Below are 18,902 nucleotides of genomic sequence, written 5' to 3' on the forward strand. Positions count from 1 at the left end.
CTCAAATGGCACTAAAATTGGTAGAAACTTAATAACTAGCATGGACATTTTGGGCAGAAGGGCCTCCTTCCACGCTGCAAACTCACTGACTTTCAATCTTCATCATAGTCTGGAAAATTTCCTTTGCACCCTCTCTAAGGCCTTGACATCTTCCCCAAAGTATGGTGCCTATTACTGGACACAATACTCCAGTCAAAACCTTAGACGAATGTTAGAAAAAGATCCTGCAACATTCTCAAGAAATACTGGATTCTATTGAGTATCTACAAAGAAGTCCCACAATAATAATTTTTGCACAATAATCATTTAACTATCATAAATTTCCAAGTAGTAATAATAACAAATCAAATAAAACCAAACGGGTATGGAAACTGAAAGCTGAAACATGACCTGTTGGGAAGTCCTTAAAAAAGGATCGGGTAGTGCGGAGATAGAATCTTTGTTTCCATTCATGGTGGAAAAGAAAACTAGAGACCATAAATGTAAGATGATCATCAATGAATCCAAGGAATCTGGGTGAACATATGAAATGGGACAACATGCTCTGCCATTCTATTGATCAAACTGATCTTTGGCTCCACTTTCCCATCTGCTCCCCTTGAATCTATGTGTGACTTAAAATCTATTTCAACCTCAAATGTCTTCAATGATAAAAAAAAACTTCTTTGGCTAGAGACTGCGGAGATGTTTAACTTGCTGCTGCTGGGAAGAATTGAGGCAGATAGCAAAGGCTATTTAAGAGGAAGCAGGATAGATAAAGGAAAATGGAATAGAAGATCATGCTCATGGAATCCAAGGAGAGGGTGGAAAGAGAAACCCAACTGTGGATCAGAGATAATGGGAACTGCAGATGCTGGAGAATCCAAGATAATAAAATGTGAGGCTGGATGAACACAGCAGGCCAAGCAGCATCTCAGGAGCACAAAAGCTGACGTTTCGGGCCTAGACCCTTCATCAGAGAGGGGGATGGGGGGAGGGAACTGGAATAAATAGGGAGAGAGGGGGAGGCGGACCGAAGATGGAGAGTAAAGAAGATAGGTGGAGAGAGTGTAGGTGGGGAGGTAGGGAGGGGATAGGTCAGTCCAGGGAAGACGGACAGGTCAAGGAGGTGGGATGAGGTTAGTAGGTAGCTGGGGGTGCGGCTTGGGGTGGGAGGAAGGGATGGGTGAGAGGAAGAACCGGTTAGGGAGGCAGAGACAGGTTGGACTGGTTTTGGGATGCAGTGGGTGGGGGGGAAGAGCTGGACTGGTTGTGCGGTGCAGTGGGGGGAGGGGATGAACTGGGCTGGTTTAGGGATGCAGTAGGGGAAGGGGAGATTTTGAAACTGGTGAAGTCCACATTGATACCATTAGGCTGCAGGGTTCCCAGGCGGAATATGAGTTGCTGTTCCTGCAACCTTCGGGTGGCATCATTGCGGCAGTGCAGGAGGCCCATGATGGACATGTCATCAAGAGAATGGGAGGGGGAGTGGAAATGGTTTGCGACTGGGAGGTGCAGTTGTTTGTTGCGAACTGAGCGGAGGTGTTGTGCAAAGCGGTCCCCAAGCCTCCGCTTGGTTTCCCCAATGTAGAGGAAGCCGCACCGGGTACAGTGGATGCAGTATACCACATTGGCAGATGTGCAGGTGAACCTCTGCTTAATGTGGAATGTCATCTTGGGGCCTGGGATGGGGGTGAGGGAGGAGGTGTGGGGACAAGTGTAGCATTTCCTGCGGTTGCAGGGGAAGGTGCCGGGTGTGGTGGGGTTGGAGGGCAGTGTGGAGCGAACAAGGGAGTCACGGAGAGAGTGGTCTCTCCGGAAAGCAGACAGGGGAGGGGATGGAAAAATGTCTTGGTGGTGGGGTCGGATTGTAAATGGCGGAAGTGTCGGAGGATAATGCGTTGTATCCGGAGGTTGGTAGGGTGGTGTGTGAGAACGAGGGCTGTGGATCAGCTAGGATGAAGGAGGGTCACTGGACTCGAAACGTTAATTCTGCTTTCTCTTCACAACCACTGCCAGATCCACTGGCGTTCTCCAGCAATTTCTGTTTAGATTTTAGCTAGGATGAATCATCTGCAAAATTCAACATTATTCCAAGCAATTAGACTTCCTACTTAACATCACTGTCTACTTTTAGAAGTTCTTTAAATGCGACAGAAAATTGGGCAGGATGTATAAAGGTCAGCAATGATCATCTTTGCCCAAATTGTGCCTTTGGCTTTATCCCCCACATTCTGCAAAATGGGTTTACAAACCTTCACCAGTAAGGTCATCCAAATCGCTGTCAAGAGACCCTTCCAGCTGTTTGCCTGAGTTGCTCTGGAGCTCACCTACTGACTGAACAGAAGTGGGGGATGTGGCTGGACCTTCGCAGTGCATCTTCTGTTTCACTGGCTGCTCTGTCAGCAGCGAAGAGCGGCTCACCTGTCAAAATAAGGAGATTCAAGTCAATTTAACACAATTACCTCAGCAAAGTTGGAACAACGTGAAGCAATGGCTGCTTGAAATGTTAATAAGGCCAGCTTACACAGGCTGCGTTCAATTCCCTTCAGAGTAGTAGATCTAATTGTGCTGAAGATGATGAAAGGGGTTGGTAGGTTAGGTAATGACAAGACCATTTACTGATGGCATTTAGGAGTCCAGAGCAAGAAGTCAATCTCACAGTCAAAGCTAGACCATTTAAGGTTGATATCACGGAGTGCATCTATACACAAATTCTAATGGAAATATGAAACACTCTCTTAAAAAATATTGAGGCACAGGGGAGGAGGGAGGTGTCAAATGAAATATCAAAACCGAAACTGATGGATTTTTGATACACAAAGATAATGGAAGTTACAAGACCAAGGCAAGCTGATGGAACCAAACAATGGCCTCACTGAATGGTGGAAAAGAGGCTTGAAGGGTTGAAAGGTTGTTCCAAAGCGGGAGAAACTAAAACAACGGCCTATTTTACAGATAATAATGGGTCCTTGTCAACTAGCTTAGAGCGAATCCTTAAAAAATCAATTAGCAGTGACTCAGTACCATAATGTCACTAAAATATCCAATCAAGGAATATTCTAATGCTCATGGAGACTATTCAGCTCTTCTCTACGAGGCTAGTTCTTTGGAAGAGCAATCCATTCACCCTGCTCCTTTCCCAAAGCCTGCATCATGCCTTTCTAATTTAACTTAATGTACTCTCATAATCTCACTCTATCCAGATATTAAAGTTAGAGTCGCCATCGTCTTACGAGACCATAGGGCTGCTCTCTCATTAGAGAGAGATGTCTGGTTGTGGTTTAACCTTAGGGTTACCATTCCTCAGGAAATGGCAGAGGTTGAACAAGGGGCAGGAGAAAGATACCTGTTTAGTGGCCAGGTTGATAACATTTACAGTAATTCAGCAGTATCTGGTTAATCTTGAATGAATGTTATATTTGCTGGGACAGAAGGGATCTTTTTCTTGGGTGGAGGAGTCCGAAACTTGACTACATTTAAGGTGAGTGGGAAAATTTTAAAAAGGGCAACTTTTTCATGCAGTGGGTGGTGTGCATTTGAAACAATCTGCCAGGGGAAGTGATTAGATTAGGTTTGTCACATGTACTAAGTATAGAAATACACAAATAAAGTGAAAAGTGCACAAAGTCACCATTCACTGGCACCCAGTGGATTATGAAAAACAGAATAAAAGGATTTAACAGCGCCAAAAGGCAAGCAAGAGAAAAATAAAAAGTCCAGATCTCAGAGTCACAAGTCCCATCTCCATAATGGTGCAGGCACTACTCCAATCGCTAGGACACCCAGGAGGCCGCCACCACTGTTGCCATGCGAAAGGTCCACTCTCACCGCTGTCGCCATGTCAGTGGCCTACTCCCACTGCCATCAGCTGCCACCTCTCCAGCCTTCTCTCGCCGCCAAGTGCTGTTGTCTTAGTGGCCCACTCTCGTCGCCAACGTGGCCCACTCTTGATCCGCCGCCATCCCTCCAGCCCACACTCGATCTGCCGTCACTGAGGGACACAGCCCATGCGTTCGGCTTCTGCCACGGGGCTCCTGGTTGCGACCCAACTCCTTCGGTAGGTAGTTTAAAGGTTGGGGGCGTGGGGGGGATAGAATTACTGCCGAGAGGAGAGAGGAGAAAATAACACATATTCCCTTCCCTTCCCTTGTCGGCCATCCACAGGGACTGTTCCCTCTGTCCACCTTGCTCCAATCCTCCTCCACTCCCAGTGCCTCCCCACACCCCCACAGCACCTTCCTTTGGAATCACAGAAAGTGCAACACCAGACCATTTACTTCCTCCCCCCTCACTTTCCAGGGTCCCAGGCATCTTCCAGGTGAAGCAGTGATTTACCAGCACTTCTCTTAATCTGATCTACTGCATTCACTGCTCACAATGTGATCTGCTGTACACTGGAGACAAAACACAGGCTGCGCAACTGCTCTGCAGTACACCTGCATTCTGTCACCAAAAATGACACTGAGCTTCCCGTCGCTTGCCACTTCAACACGCCACCATGTTCCTGGTCAGCATCACTGTCTTGGGCTTGCAGCAGTGCTCCAGCAAAGCTACAGCCCACAAACTGAATTCTGAAACTGACATAAAATGGATGTAAGTGGGAAAAGACTGCACAAAGGGAGAAAAAGATTGGGTTGAGGTATGAAGGGATGGGTTCTGTTCTGCAAGAACAGGCAGAAATAATGAGTCTCCCCAAAATCTCCCCTTCCCCTACTGCATCCCTAAACCAGCCCAGTTCGTCCCCTCCCCCCACTGCACCACACAACCAGCCCAGCTCTTCCCCCCCACCCACTGCATCCCAAAACCAGTCCAACCTGTCTCTGCCTCCCTAACCGGTTCTTCCTCTCACCCATCCCTTCCTCCCACCCCAAGCCGCACCCCCAGCTACCTACTAACCTCATCCCACCTCCTTGACCTGTCCGTCTTCCCTGGACTGACCTATCCCCTCCCTACCTCCCCACCTATACTCTCTCCACCTACCTTCTTTACTCTCCATCTTCGGTCCGCCTCCCCCTCTCTCCCTATTTATTCCAGTTCCCTCTCCCCATCCCCCTCTGTGATGAAGGGTCTAGGCCCGAAACGTCAGCTTTTGTGCTCCTGAGATGCTGCTTGGCCTGCTGTGTTCATCCAGCCTCACATTTTATTATCTAGAAATAATGAGTCTGTCTGGGCAGTCCTGTTGGTGGATTTAGGGAAGGCGGTAGAACCAGGTTGTGAGGGATTGAACGACTATGAGATTGGAGGCAGTGTGAGGGAGATCCCCAGATGAAATGAGATCAGTGGCCATGGTAGACACAATAGCCTGGCGTTCAATCGTGGGGTCACGGTCCAGGGGAGATATCAGGAGGTGCTTTAGGGCTGTCACCTAGACTCTACATTGTAGAGGTCTCTGGCCAATACAAGAAATCAGGACATGTGGACTTTCTGGGGTGCACCAGTCCTGTCATAGTCAGATAATTATTGGCTTTACCTGGGCTAGCCACTTCAATTTCATATTCAGGCTTCCCAATACTGTTGTCAAAGAAAGTTTACTCGCCTTACTCTTCCATCTGATCGATCACACCACCCCAGCCATGGCAGAGACAGTAAACCTCTCAAAGCCTTTATGTGCTCTACATTAATGACCCCGTTAAGAGACTGATAAATCTTAGACAATAGACCATAGGTGCAGGAGTATGCCATTCGGCCCTTCGAGCCAGCACCACCATTCATTATGATCATGGCTGATCATCCACAGTCAGTATCCTGTTCCTGCCTTATCCCCATAACCCTTGATTTCACTGTCTTTAAGAGCTCTATCTATCTCTTTCTTGAAAGTATCCAGAGACTTGGCCTCCACTGCCTTCTGGGGCAGAGCATTCCATATATCCACCACTCTCTGGGCGAAGAAGTTTCTCCTCAACTCTGTTCTAAATGGCTTACCCCTTATTTTTAAACCGTGTCCTCTGGTTCTGGACTCCCCCCATCAACAGAAACATGCTTCCTGCCACCACAGTGTCCAATCCTTTAATTATTTTATACGTCTCAATCAGATCCCCTCTCATCCTCCTAAACTCAAGTGTATACAAGCCCAGTCGCTCCAACCTTTCAACATATGATAGTCCAGCCATTCTGGGAATTGACCTCGTGAACCTACGCTGCACGCCCCCAACAGCAAAAATGTCCTTCCTCAAATTTGGAGACCAAAGCTGCACACAATACTCCAGGTGCGGTCTCACCAGGGCCCTGTACAGCTGCAGAAGGACCTCTTTGCTCCTATACTCAATTCCTCTTGTTATGAAGGCCAGCATTCCATTTGCTTTCTTCACTGCCTGCTGTACCTGCATGCTTGCTTTCATTGACTGATGTAAAAGAACACCTAGATCTTGTTGTACTTCCCCTTTACCTAACTTGACTCCATTTAGATAGTAATCTGCCTTCCTGTTCTTGCCACCAAAGTGGATAACCACACATTTATCCATATTAAACTGCATCTGCCGTGCAACCGTCCACTCACCTAGCCTGTCCAAGTCACCCTGTATTCTCATAACATCTTCCTCACATTTCACCCTGCCACCCAGCTTTGTGTCATCAGCAAATTTGCTAATATTACTTTTAATGCCTTCATCTATATCATTAATGTATATTGTAAATAGCTGCAGTCCCAGCACCGAACCTTGTGGAACCCCACTGGTCACTGCCTGCCATTCCAAAAGGGACTCGTTTATCACTACTCTTTGCTTCCTGTCAGCCAGCCAATTTTCAATCCAAGCCAGTATTTTGCCCCCAATACCATGTGCCCTAATTTTGCTCACTAATCTCCTATGCGGGACTTTATCAAAGGCTTGCTGAAAGTCCAGGTATACTACATCCACTGGCTCTCCCTTGTCCATCTTCATAGTTGCATCCTCAAAAAATTCCAGAAGATTGGTCAAGCACGATTTCCCCTTTGTAAATCCATGCTGACGCTGATCTATCCTTTTAATGCTATTCAAATGATTCGTAATTTCATCTTTTATAATTGACTCCAGCATCTTTCCCACCACTGACAACAGGCTAACCGGTCTATAATTCCTGGTTTTCTCTCTCCCTCCTTTCTTGAAAAGTGGAACAACATTAGCCACTCTCCAATCCGCAGGAACTGATCCTGAATCTATAGAACACCGGAAAATAATTACCAATGTGTCCACGATTTCTAGAGCCACCTCCTTAAGTACCTTGGGATGCAGGCCATCAGGTCCCGGGAACATATCAGCCTTCAGACCTAATAGTCCATCCAACACCATTATTACGTCTGTGTGATGGTCAGAGAGATTTTGCTATGCACTTTGTCTCCGCCACAATCTCCACCTTCCCTCATTGCTTCCCTTGAGCTCGAGTCTGCTGAGTTAACAAGCAGTTCTCCTTGCCCAGATGGAAACATGCAGCAAGAGCACAATCAGGCAGCCATGTGTCGTAATGCCACATAGTTAATGCATGAAAGCCTGTTACCTTTATTATGCTCACTTGAAGACAGAACCCCTGACTCCCTAAAGCACAGATCCCAGTGTTTTGCAACCCTTGCCCAGGCCCCACTTTCAGGGGCCTAGACCCCTAGCTCTGGAATTTCATCCCTCAATCTCCACTTTAAAGACACTTCCTAAAATCTCTCTCTGTCACCATGCTTTTAGTCAAGTGTCCTAGCATTGCCTTAAATGAGTTAGTCTCAAACTTTGTTTGGTGATGTTCCTGTGAAGCACATTGGGGTATTTTGCTAACCTTTAGTCAATACATGATGCACACAGTCATTGTTGCAGACTCGATCTTCTAGCATGAATAAGGACCTTTATGAAGTAAGCAAATGGGAGGGAAAAATAGCTAGGGACATTGTAATGATGCAGAACAGGACAAAGTCTACTCACAGGGAATGGCTCCAGTCCCTCCTGAATAACAAAGCCTTCAATGACATGAGTGAGGATCTGCGGTTTCACAATAGCCTGTGGTGGCTTGTTGTCCACTCCAGGAAGATTGCTGGAAGAGACTGTGCCATTGGTTTTCAGTTTTGCAGGCGGGACAATGAGAGACGAAGGACTGGAGAATCTCAAGGTGTCTGCAGAGGACCTGATAACAGAAGCACTTGCTGAAGTCACATTAGGTGGCCCTGCTTGTTCTGTAAGACAAAGAGATGTTGATGAGACAGTGGAGTGCAACCTCTTTTCAGAGGAAAAGAAAAAAATTGCATCCATTTATATAGCTTCTTCCAGAACCTCATGATATCTCAAAAGCTTTACACAGCCAATCGTGTGTTTGTGATGTTTAGAGCACAATCAAGCTCCTGCAAAAAGCACTGTGATAATGACCAGACAATCTGATTCTAGTGATGTTCACTAAAGGCTCAATGTTGTCCAGGATATCTCAAAGAACTCTTACTTTTCAAATCTTTCCTCAGATGTCCACCCAGCTGAGAGGGCAGAAGAAATCTCAGTTGAACATCTGATCTGAGAGATATAGCTCCAAAACCACAGTATGGTTACAATAGGAATGTCAGTTTGGGTTCTGCATTCAGCTCTTGGCTCCAAGGAAGAAGTGATACTAAACTGAGCCGCTTCCAACACCCAAAGAAAATGCAACAACAATAACAAAGATTCTAATGGTTTCAAAGACAGTAGGAACTGCAGATGCTGGAGAATCTGAGATAACAAGGTGTAGAGCTGGACGAATACAGCAGGCCAAGCAGCATCAGAGGAGCAGGAAAGCTGACCTTTTAGGCCCAAAATGTTAGCTTTCCTGCTCCTCTGATGCTGCTTGGCCTGCTATGTTCATCCAGCTCTACACCTTGTTATCAAAGATTATAATGCACTATTTTGAGCAGGGCAGGTCTCTGTGGCTGACATATAAAAACACATTACCTGGTAAAACTCATTGCCTCGTGGGACTTCGCTTTGTGTAATCTGGCTGCCGCGTTCCCTAACTCATTGACTGCACTCCAAAATATTTTATATCTGGCTGATAGTAAAGCACTTTGAGAGCTTCTCATTTTAAAATATTTATTCATGGGATGTGGGCATTGCTAGCAAAGGCAGTGGTTACGACTGACCCCAAGTTGCCCTGGAAAAGGTGGTAGTGTGAACTGCCACAATCCTTGGGTCGGACAGATATCCACACAGCTGATAGGAAGGGCGATCCAGGTTTATGATCCAACAACAGTGAAGAATTAATGGAAAAGTTCTACATCAGGTTTGTATATGGCTTTGAGGGGAATCTGCAGGTGGTTTCTATATGTTAACTGCCCTTGTCCTTTTAATTGTTTTGGAGGGTTCTGTCTGAAGAAGCTTAATGAGTTACTGCGGTGCATCTTACATTTGGCTCACACTGCTGCTTTTGTGTGGTGGTGATAGAGGCAACAAACATTGAAGTTAGTGAACGGGGTTCCAATCAAGTGGACGGCTTTGTCCTGAATGTTGGTAAGCTTCTTAAGTACATTTAAAACTGTATTCATTCAAGGAAGTTGTAAGTGTTCTATTACACTTCTTACTTGTCAATTGCAAATGGTGGAGAGGCTTTGGGATCAGGAAATGAGCCATGACCTGCACTGGAATAGCTTAACTAGGGACACAACTGGAGCACAAACTTTCAGTACTCCAGTCAAAATGTTGTTCAGACTAAAAGCCTTTGCTATATCCAGTTCATTCATAAAACCACCATCATAAAATCTGTACAGTACAGACACAGGCCATTTGGTCCAACAGGTTCACACCACCCCTCTGAACAGCATTCCACCCAGACCCATCCTCCAACCCTTTCCCTGTTACCCTGCATTTCCCATGGCTAATCCATCTAACTTACACACCTCTAGACACTATTGACAATTTAGCATGGCCAATCTACCTAACCTGCACACCGTGGGAGGTAACCAGAGCACCTGGCAGAAACCTACACTGACACAGGGAGAACGTCTGAACTCTGCATAAATGGTTGGCCGAGGGTGGAATCGAACTTGGGTCCCTGGTGCTGTGAGGCAGCAGTGTCAACACTAAGTCACTGTGCCGCCCAGACTTTTCTTGACACAATGAGGAGTGAATCAAATTGACTGAAGACCTATGATGCTATCAATCTGAGGAAGAAAGCAAGTAGATCATCCACTTGGTACTTTAGGTTGCTCCCAATTGATTCGTGAAAATGTTCAAGCTTTGTTTTATTCAAAAAAAAGACTTGACATAAAGGGAGTCGTTTCTTCAAGAGTAACAATTTTCCACTTTCATACGTCAACCAATTAATGTTAGTGAACTCAACTAGAAATTTGTATCAAGATACTACCATTGCATTTCATGTGGGTTTTTAAAGTCAATGGGCAGAGTAAGCTCCCATTTCAAGAGGTGTTGCTATGTTTGAGGGAAATTTGCTGAAGCAAAAAGTTGGATAGCCACCCACTTGTTTCCCCTTGACAGCTTTATTTTTCAAACCACCTTTTATTTCCACTTTCTTAATAGCTGACCTTGGCAAATGTCCACAGTTGACAGAGCTTCTCCTTGTGCTGTGGAAATAGAGGATTCGGACTCAGAGGGAGGTGTTGAAGCTGGTCTGTGTGTTGCATAGCATTCTTCCTGGTCCTCCCTCATCTCGTGGTCTTCCGCAGGGTAGACCTGAGAAGGCACAACGCCATGGTATTAGATTGCATCACACAACATTGAAGGTTGACCATAAACTTCAGTACAATTAGAACCAGGGTGTTGACCCAATTCATCCACTTCGTCTCTATACTATCTCCTCCACAAGAGTATATACAATTCATGCCAAACAGGGCACATGATCCAGGTTTCCAAGAGACAAAATATTGATACTTGGCTTGCATGACCTGGACTATGAGGACTGATATAATTATAAAAAAACCTGAGGCATAGCAAGATGCATTCTCATAGCAAAATTCCCAGGGTGCTTATTATGCAATAATACCTTACATTATAATTCACACTAATTCCATTGAGTGATCACTGAATCCCTTCGGAAATATTTTTGGTTCAACATTAGCAAAGGTATTCAATTTGAATTCAGTCTTCAGAGCATTCCCTAACAGTAGCGGTACCTCTGACTATAAACGGTTTCGTAAACTGACTGAATTTGACAAAATGTATGGTCTTCACATTCTCAGCTACAAATATTCCAGATGGTGTCACTATACTTCAGTTCCTAGGAGTCCAAATCAATCGGGAATAATCTATTGGAAGGAAATGGACAGACGTTTTTTTCCACAATACGCTGAGACAATACTGAAGGGTCATTTTTGGCTTGTTCTCGCTCAGAAGTTTCATCACCATGCTAGGTGACATCATCAGTGTAGCCTCTGATGAAGCGGTGTTATTCTACTCTGCTTGGAGTTTATACTGTTTGCTCTCTTATGGTGAGTAGTGTCATTTCCAGTTTTGATCTGTGCACTCAATTCTATGCGTTTGTTGATTACATTATGGGTGGAGAACCATGCCTCTAGGAATTCCCGTGCATGTCTATGTTTGGCTCCCAAGTCTCTGAATTAACAGTCCAGCGATAATACCACTCGGCCACTGCCTTTCCCCAAACTGTTGAAAAGGATCTACTTAAACATAAACTCCATTTAATTTGTTTGCTGAGGGTCTCACTCGGCGAAAAGTAGAAGATAAGGTGTTTTTCCTCAAATTTGTATTCAAAGTCACTGTGGCACTGGAGGAAGCCAAGGACAGACATATTGGAGGGGGAGTGGGACGGAGCCTTGAAATGGGTGGTGACCAGGAGGTTAGGTTGGCCAATACAGGCCAGGCGAAGAAGCTCAGCGAAATGGTCACCTGGTTTACGTTTGGTCTTACCAATGTAGAGTAAACCACGTCAGGAGCACCAGATGCAATAGACTAGGTTGGAGGAGATGCAGGTGAAGTTCTATCTCACTTGGAAGGATTGTTTAGGGCTCTGAATGGAGGTGAGGGAGGTGGTGTGCAGGCAGGTATTGCATCTTTTACGGTTACAGTATAAGATACTGGGCAGGTTGGAGTGGTTGGTGGGGACTGTGGCACAAACTAAGGAGTAGCAAAGGGGTTGGTTCTTGCAGAAGGCAGAGATGAGTGTGGAGTGGATGATGTTCCAGGTGGCAGGGTCTAACAGGAGTTGGCAGAAATGTTTGAGGATGATATGTTGGATGCGGTGGCTGGTGGGGTGGAAAGTGAAGACAAGGGGGACCCGTTCTTTATCTTTTTTTGAGGAGGGGATTGGTTAAGAGCTGTGGTATGATAAGGGAGGACGCACAGTGGAGGGCTGTCTGGATGACTGAGGAGGGGGAAAAGAACATTTTTTGAAAAAGGCAGACATCTAGGATGTTTGGGAGTGGAATATCTCCTCGTCAGAGCAGATGTGATGGAGGCAGAGGAATTGGGGAAACAGGATGGATTTTTTGCAGAGTAGAGGGTGGAAGGAGGTGTAGTCTAGGTACCTATGGGAATCTGTGGGTTTATAGTAAATGTCGGTCCATAAACTGTCACCTGAAATGGAAATGGGGAGGTCAAGATTGGGGAGGGAGGCTTCTCAGGTAGACTAAGTGAATTTGAGGGTGGGGTGGAAGCTGTTCGTGAAGTAGTTGAACTGCTCCGGGTGCTCTGGGTGCAAGATGCCACCGATGCAGTCACTGATGTAATGGTGGAAGAGTTGGGAAACAGTGCCGATGTACATAGTAAAGAGGGCCTGTTCGACATAATCTACAAACAGGCCAGTGTAGCTGGGACCCATGCAAGTGCCTATGGCAACCGCCTGGATTTGAAGGAAGTGGGAAGAATTGAAGGAAAAGTTATTGAGGGTGAAGACTAGTTTGGTGAGTTGGAAGAAGGTATTACTGGGGTGGGGGGGTTACTGGATGGGTCTGTTGCAGAGGAAAATACTGAGGGCCTACAGGCCATCCTTGTGGAGTATGGACATGTATAAGGGTTGAACATCCATAGTAAAGATGAAGTGCTGGGGACCAGGGAACTGGAAGTTAGCTAAGAGGCGGAGAGCGTGGTTTGTGTCTCGGATGTAGGTGGGGAGTGGTTGAACGAAGAGGGAGTGAATGGAGTCGAGGTAGGAACAGATCAGTTCGGTGGGGCAGGAGCACGTAGAGACGATGGGCTGGTCGGGGTAGCTGGGCTTGTAGATCTAGGGGAGCAGGTAGAAACAGGCAGTGCGGGGTTGTGGGGGACTATAAAACTGGAGGTAGTGGAGGGGAGGTCACCAGAAGTGATGGGGTCATGGAAAGTATGAGTATTCGTCTTTGCCTTAAATTTGTTCATCACTAAGTATTGGCAATATCCACTTTGCATTTCATCAACACAATAATGTACTGTTTAAGGAAGGGCACATGTACAATATTCATCATACGTATGTGGTGAAAATGAATTGTTTAGAGGAATAGAAAATGCTTCTGAAATGTTTCACAATATTTTATGATCTACTGGAAAGATTATTGCTGCTTTTTCTTTTAAATCATGGCGTATGAACATCACTGACTATGCCAGTGTTTGCTGCTCTTGACGTGGTACTGAGCTGCCTTCTTGAAATGCTGCAGTCCATTTAGTGCAGGTAAAACAAAAATGCTGCTAGGGAGACAATCCCTGGATGTGTGGCCCACCAACAGTGGAGGAATAATGATATTGTTCTAAGTCAGGATTTTGAGTGTTTTGGATGGAAACTTGCAGGTGATTGTGTTCCCTACTGCCCTTGGGCTTTTGGTGGTAAAGTTCATGAGTTTGAAAGGTTGTGGTGTTCGCATAGGCTAGATGCAAGGCTAGCCAAGCCTAGCAGAAGTCTTCAATGCCATTCTAAAATAAAAGCCAAAGATTAAGGACTACAAACTTCAGTAACGTATTAATTCAACATTCAAACATACCAAATTAATTTTCTTTGTTCTGTACAGAAAATTCAGATTTTCGGATTTTTGAGAGTCAAATCTGTTTTGCTTTTTACTGGGCTTTAATGCTCCTCCTACTCTCAGATTCAAATCCATGTGTAGGACACCATGGATTGGACATAAAAAACACCAGAAACTAAGCTTACATCTACTTTATTAAACAAGAAGACTTCTGGATATACCTTTTAAAATTATGAAAGGCTTTAATAGGACAGACACAGGTGAATTATGTCCATTTTTGGAAAAACCGAACTAGGCATAGTAGATGTTAAGATTATAAACTAAACACCAAGAATACAGACACTAACAAATCCAATAAGAGATTCAGGAAAAGGACTTGACCAGAGTGTCGATAATGTGACACTGTCATTTTGTAGTTCAATGGCACAGATACATTCAAAGGAAAGTTGATAGGGGAAAAAGTTACAGAAAACAATGCTGACACAGTCAAATGAGGAGCACTGGGTGGAGGCTTGTGCACAGCATGAAGACTGGCATTGGGCTAGTTGGGAACTGTACATTTTGTGTAATTCTTTATAATAGGGTAAGAACTGGTCTCAACCACAGCCTTGACTAGCAGCAGTACACATACATAACAAACAGACCAAATCAATTCATCTTCCTTCGATGACACATGCACCAAAATGCAATCGTGTGGAAGAATGCTTCAAGGCATCCGAAGGGTTAGAATAACTTATAATTGGCATTTTGTATGTGCCATTATGTTGTTGAAAGCAAATCTGAATGGGCACATACTCTGCTGAAACTCATATTTATCCAAACAAATCTGAAACTATCTGATTCAGACTATGGGTTAAGACTCCTATTAGAAACATGACAGTGCTGAATCGAGCTATATAGAACAATACAGGGCAGAACAGGCCCTTCGGCCCTCGATGTTACGCCGGCCTGTGAACTAATCTAAGCCCATCCCCCTACACTATATGCATACGGGAGTCACAATTAATTTGGAAGGTAACTATACTGAGATGTTGAAGAATTCAAGTATCTTGTTTTTAAGGTGCTCTTCTTGGTCAACAGTTTCCATGCCTGCCCACTGCCCAAAGGACAGTCAGAATAGATGCTGTCAAACCTCTGCCATCAATACACCATTGGTTGCTATGAGCTAGTGAGTTTTGAGAAGATTTGTAGCTCAGGTTGAGGTTCTGGATGTAAGTTTGCCCGCTGAGCTGGAAGGTTTGTTTTCAGATGTTTCGTCACCATTCCAGGTAACATCATGAGTGAGAAAGATGGACATAACACCAGTGCTTCACCGAAGGCTCACTGATGATGTTACCTAGAATGGTGACGAAACGTCTGAAAACAAACCTTCCAGCTCAGCGAGCAAACTTGCTATGAGCTATTTGCATGACCATCCAATTCCTCCCCATTGCAGCTTACATTTTAGAATCTTCTCCAATAGTGTCGCTCAGATCACAACCTTGCAACATTTCTGAAGAAGGGTCCAGACCCAAAACATCAGCTTTCCTGCTCCTCTGATGCTGCCTGGCCTGCTGTATTCATTGAGCTCTACACTTGTTATCTTGCAACACTGTAATTTGGCCATTGCTTACCTTGTTCATGTCCTCTATAGGCTCAAAGTACCTGGAGTGCAGAAGTATTGTACCCCAACCTTCAAAAATAGAAACTGCCTTGGATATGGTAAAATGCCTCTTCTCTAGTAACTTCACATCCCTGTAGTAATCAGCTTATGGGTAAATGATCACCATCACAAAATACCTTGTGTTAGATAGGTGAACAAAGACTAATAAATGTTGACAGTGAATATTATTTGTTGGAATTCATGGAGCCCTTTATGGATAAATAATAATTTAATTTTGAAGTCTGTTGAATTCTATAGTGGTAGGACAAGAAGGGCTGGAAGATGTATTCATGACTGCGCTATTGGTATAGTGAGTAATTTGATTGTAAATTATGCTAGGTACTGCCTGCCAATCCAACCCCACAGTGTGATGTAAACTGATGAACCAATTGTATGTTCACTTATGGGACATTGGTATTGTTGGAAACCTCAGCATTTATATCCCATCCTTAACTGTCCTTGCGTAAATGGTAATGAGCTGCTTCTTGAAATGCTACAATCCATGTGATATAGATATACCCGCCATGCTGTTATACTGAGGGGCTTCCAAGATTTTGAACCAGTGATAGTGAATGAACTGATATAATCCTAGGTCAGGATGGTAAGTGGCTTGAAGGGGAACTTACAGGTTTTGGTGTACTCATGCATCTAATGCCCCTGTCCATCGAGATGGAGAAGATCAGAGTTTTGGAATGCGCTACCTAAGAAGTTATTGCGAATTGTAGCAATGTGTCGTCTCGATGGTACATACTGCTACCATTGTGCATCAGTAATGGAGGGAGTGAGTGCTGAAAGTGGTTGAAAGCACCATTTTTGCAGTCAGTGGGCACACTCAAAAGCTATGGGAACTTTCCTATAAAGAACTGGACTTCCTGTTCACTGAATGAGCCTGAAGCTTAAAGACAAATTATTCTGAAAATCTCACTCAAATTCTCGTGTTTATTGCAATTCAAACACAACTGCCTGACAATAACTGTCAGATCAGAAAGCAATTGACTGGATTGGACAATGAGTTTCCTTAAAAGAACGTGAAAGGCACATAATCAAAATAAGGCAAGTTAATACATTCAATGCTAAAGCCAAATGTAACAACACGTGGTTAATTCTCATAAAAGAAAACTATTTTGCGTGCAAATTGTAAAACATTCAATGAATTCCTACCAGTGGCGCATCCACTGGTGCCGATGGCTGGACTTGAAGATTAACAGCAATGGTCTGGGGTGGGGGAAGAGCCTGGAAGGGCATTTGAATCAGAGCCTGGGCAGCAGGGAGTTGTTCCCGTGAATGTAGGACAGTCTGCGGTAGCACTTGAGTGGAGGAAACAATGTCTGATGGTACCGTCAGGTTCTGCACTGACTGCAACGGCAGCCGCTGGAGGTGACCTGGGGCCGTTGAGGGCACCTCTTGCAAAGGTGACACCAGCGTTGGATGTTGCTGCTGGGGTGGAGTAGATAACTGCGTTGTCACTGGACTTGACTGTCGCAAAGGCCCAATCTGAGCGACCGGTGAGCGATGGGCAGGCAGTATGTGCGCTGGCTGTGGCTGTTGGCTTGATGGCACGTGAGCTGAAGTTGGCTGCTGGCTGGAGCCCAATGGCAGATGCGTGTGAACCAGGCTGTGAGACTGCGTCTGTATTAGTGCCTGTGGCTGGATGATGATCGTAGACGCTGGTGGGCTCGGCGGTGACTGAGAGGGTACTGGAGAGACCACAACTGTCTGCTGCTGGCTCTGAGGATGAGAGTGAGCTGAAGGTTGGCTCAATGGTTGGCTATGGGCCTGAGTTGATATACAGTGAGGTGATTGGGAAGAGGCCTGGATTAGCGATTGACTGTGGGGTTGGATTGGCAGGCAGTGCTGAGACTGTGGAGGGTCAGAAGCCTGGGCCTGAAGAGCTAGAGGCTGCAGTTGCTGTCTGTGTTGGATCTGTTGCTGGATAATAAGTTGATGATGTGCTTTCGATGTTGATTGGTGCAGTGGAATCTGCTGCTGTTTAATCAGCTGGTGTGCTTGAATTGGTGTGTAGGGTGCTAGACAGGACAAACAACAGAGTTAATGGACAATAGTGAAAAATCTTGTTTTTTACTCTGAAGCAAGTATCAACAAAATAAACTTCATAATCAATTATCAAATATCAAAATTACAATGCATTACTCTTAACTTTCCTATTTCAAAGGGCTTTTTTAGGAATAAATTATACCATGAAGGAAGTATCTTGAACAATTTACCAATTCTTCCAGTGAAAGAAAGGCAAATTGCATTGTTTCAATCATTATTAACTAAAGTCAAGGGGCTTCTCTTTTTTTTCCTTTATTCATTCACGGGCTGAGGGCATTGCTGGCTAGGCAGCATTTATTGCCCATCCCTAATTCCCCAGACAGCAGTTAAGAGTCAACCACATTGATATGGGTCTGGAGTCTCATGTAGGCCAGAACAGGTAAGGATGGCAGTTTCCTTCCCTGAAGGACATTAGTGAACGAAATGGGTTTTCCTGACAATCGACAATGGATTCACGGTCATCATTGGATTCTTAATTCCAGATATTTATTGAATTCAGATTCCACCATCTGCCATCAGGGTATTTGAACATAGGTCCCAAGGACATTATATGGATCTCTGGATTAACAGTCCAGTGATAGAACCATTAGGCCATCGCCTCCTGACTGAACGGCCTATTCCTGTTTCAAAATTATTATGTGACCTATTTTTGAATTTATCTTCTGTTACCATCTGATTTTGTGCAAGAAGAAGCTGTCTGAACAACATTTCTTAGGACTTCACAAGCTGTCGCTTCACCAAGGTGCCTTACATCATTCGAAGTTTAGAGGAAAGCAAGGTGATCTCTCCGAAACGTATATGATTCTTATAAGGCTTGACAGATTGGATGCTGGGAGATTGTTTGCCCTGGATGGGAGTCTCAAACCCAGCACTACAGTCCCAGGTGAAGGGGTCCAAAGTGTATTCACTCAAAGGCTCCTGAATCTTTGAAATTCTGTACGAAATAGAACAGAGGGACCTAGGGATGCAGGTACGTAATTTTTTGAAGTTTGCATCACATATAGACAGGGAGGTTAAAAGGTGTTTAGCACGCTTGCCTTCATTGCTTAGTCCTTTCAATATAGGAGTTGATGTGCTGCAGGACATCGGTGAGGCCTCCTCTGGAATGCTATGTTGAGTTCTGGTCGCCCAGTCATAGGAAGATTATTACCAGGCTGGCGAGGATATTGATTGTGGATGATCGGTCGTGATTATATGAATGGTGGTGCTGGCACGAAGGGCAGAATGGCCTACTCCTGCACCTATTATCTATTGGTTCAGAGGAGGTTTACCAGGATGTCATTGGGTATGGAAGGTTTGAGTTATAAAGAAAGGTTGAGGCTTTTTTTCACTGGAGCGTGGGAGGTTGAGAGGCCACCTGATGGAAGTTTATAAACTTCTGAGAGGTATAGATAGAGTTAATGG

General features: G+C 44.9%; 1 protein-coding gene across 1 annotated transcript in view; it reads right to left on the reverse strand.

The window, feature by feature from the left end:
- The window catches only part of phc3 (polyhomeotic homolog 3 (Drosophila)), a 127,966-nt gene that overhangs the window by 28,507 nt on the left and 80,557 nt on the right, over positions 1-18,902 (reverse strand). Inside the window, exons 8-11 of the mRNA XM_048542584.2 lie at positions 16,605-17,470; positions 10,436-10,583; positions 7,863-8,110; positions 2,235-2,403 (exon numbers count right to left, since the gene is read on the reverse strand). Of these exons, the coding sequence (XP_048398541.1) occupies positions 2,235-2,403; positions 7,863-8,110; positions 10,436-10,583; positions 16,605-17,470 (1,431 nt within the window). The remainder of the gene's footprint in view (positions 1-2,234; positions 2,404-7,862; positions 8,111-10,435; positions 10,584-16,604; positions 17,471-18,902) is intronic.

Source organism: Stegostoma tigrinum, chromosome 14, assembly GCF_030684315.1.
Source record: "Stegostoma tigrinum isolate sSteTig4 chromosome 14, sSteTig4.hap1, whole genome shotgun sequence".
Taxonomy (NCBI): domain Eukaryota; kingdom Metazoa; phylum Chordata; class Chondrichthyes; order Orectolobiformes; family Stegostomatidae; genus Stegostoma; species Stegostoma tigrinum.